Below are 2208 nucleotides of genomic sequence, written 5' to 3' on the forward strand. Positions count from 1 at the left end.
AACCACACCCTGAAGTGTTTTCAATTCAGATGGGATCTACTTAGGGATTGTCCTGCTTTGAGTAAGCGATTGGATTTGATGACCTCCTGAGGTCCCTTCCTACCATAACTTCCTATGATTCTATAATCCAGCTCCCCCTTTAAAACAAATTGAAAGCTTTGCAGTATGCTTGGAAACCTAGCATGGCCCTGAGTCTGGGTCAAGGAAGAAAATCTTTCAGATTCCAAAGCTTCTCAAAGAAAACCTTGCCCAAGTGCCTCCAGATACTAATTCTGGTAGTCACTTTCACAAAACAAATTCTAAATGCATTAGTTTGACGAGCAGAGTTTCAAGTCATGCAGATTTCTCCTACCTCTAACAGCCTGAAACTGTTGCTGATAGTTTCTTTTTTTCCCCTTTCCTCTGCTTTAATCTTTGAGATAGGATTCTAATATCCAATACTTCTCTAAACTGGGCATTTGCACAGACACTTTGTTTCTACAGCTTTTAGCTTACTAGCTCCCAGTAAATTAAATTACTGTGAACTGAACAGCAGATCAGTTCATATTCCCAACTTTTCAGCAGCATAGAGCTGGGATGTCAAAGATACAGCACAAGGGATTTGCCCCATAGGGCTGGACATCTGGCAACAGAAAAAGAGGTTGCAGTTTTCAGAACTGCAACAGCCGCAATTCATAACAACGCAGCCTTGTAGGGGTCACATTAGTATGACACTGACATTAACTCAAGTCTCAGCTTCTGAAACAGTACTGAAGACTATTTAGTGGGAGATGCACAAACCACTAGGCCATTTTCAATAGTGATTCAGAGAAAAGATGCGTCACCAAGCCATTTTTAATCAACATTTTTCTCTCTACTATATATTCATTGGGATATGGTCCATAGTCGCAAACTTCCTTTTATCACATTATCAGAGCGTAACTTATTTCCAAATACGCAAATCTCCTATTAGGCCACATTTGGGCTCTTACTGAGAGCTTCAGAATACCATGATAGATTGCTTAGTATCTAGCAAAGTTAAAACGCACAGCACATGAAAACACGCTCCTTACTCCAAGAGACAACCAAGCACACCAAGGAATTATGGCCCCAGTAGAGGCTTACCCATATATGAAAACGCATTTTTGCTTTCAGAAGATGCATCTTTTCTTTCAGAAGAGGCCAAGTATGCTTCATTGCACTTCACACGCTTTGCTTTCTGCTCTTCCTCAGAAGACGGCTCATGTGGTCTTTTGCACGTGCTGCAACTGTGACTTAATCTTTCTAGGTAATTTGCAGGACTATCATTTTCCCATCCCACATGTGAAGACTCACTTGCACCTTAGGAAGAAATAGCTTTAAAATTTCTACAAACACAAACATCCATTTACAGTGCTATGTTTTGTCATTTTATTAGGTAAATCATTATGACAGTAGTAACATGTTAACATTTGACTGCCTCCTTTGAATCTCCAGCTCTTTCAGAGAGAGAAGCAAAACGAATAAGGCATTATTAATAGTTATGAAAGTAAAGAAACCCACAAGTCAAAATTCCTATAATCCCTTTTCACGTGCTGTACAGATGTAATATTCTTTAGGTTTTGTTAAATGCAAAGTTTTTCCTGTTACAACTTTGTCTCTGGCTTATTTAAATTTCTGTGTTCTCACTAGTTTCTTAATTGCTTGACCTGGGACACACTTGCCTCAGGCTACAACCTAGAGCAGGTGCGGGCCACCCTGATCCCAGGGGGTTGCGAGATGCCACTCAATGCCAGTGCTGTGAAGTGCAGAGGCATTGCCAAGGCATCTACAAGACAAAACCCAAGAGTGGGGACAGTGCAAAGGCATGGGTCCCGTGTGGCTTCTCCAGCACTTCACAGCCAGCGGCTTCTTCATTTTGCTCCCAACCCAGAACCGCACAGGAACCACCAGTGGCCTGTGGCAGGCACAGCCCAGCAGGACTCCGACTTGGGGCTGGGGCTTCTCAGTAATGCTCTGCAACGCAGTGGGGCCCAGGCCAGCAAGCTGCCTGGGCACCCCCCCGTGCTATCTCCCACCACCTGCCCCAGTCGGTACCTGGCGAGGGAGCCGAGAACGGCTGTGCCGCACTGCCCACGAAGGCCCAGGCATCTTCCTCCCTGGCGAATTTCTTGAAGCGGGCAGCCGGGTACTTGTCCACCTGCTCGCGGCACTCCCCCCTACAACACAGTGCCGTCAGGGCCAGGACCG

The 2208-nt window shown here is 44.9% G+C and overlaps 1 protein-coding gene across 1 annotated transcript in view; it reads right to left on the reverse strand.

Annotated features, from left to right (window-relative positions):
- Window positions 1–2208, reverse strand: part of RNASEH1 (ribonuclease H1) — a 17531-nt gene that overhangs the window by 15037 nt on the left and 286 nt on the right. Inside the window, exons 2-3 of the mRNA XM_019537440.1 lie at window positions 2056–2177; window positions 1105–1320 (exon numbers count right to left, since the gene is read on the reverse strand). Coding sequence (XP_019392985.1) covers window positions 1105–1320; window positions 2056–2177 — 338 coding nt within the window. The remainder of the gene's footprint in view (window positions 1–1104; window positions 1321–2055; window positions 2178–2208) is intronic.

The sequence above is a fragment of the Crocodylus porosus genome, unplaced genomic scaffold (genome assembly GCF_001723895.1).
Source record: "Crocodylus porosus isolate Cpor-Errol unplaced genomic scaffold, CroPor_comp1, whole genome shotgun sequence".
In the NCBI taxonomy this organism is placed as follows: Eukaryota; Metazoa; Chordata; order Crocodylia; family Crocodylidae; genus Crocodylus; species Crocodylus porosus.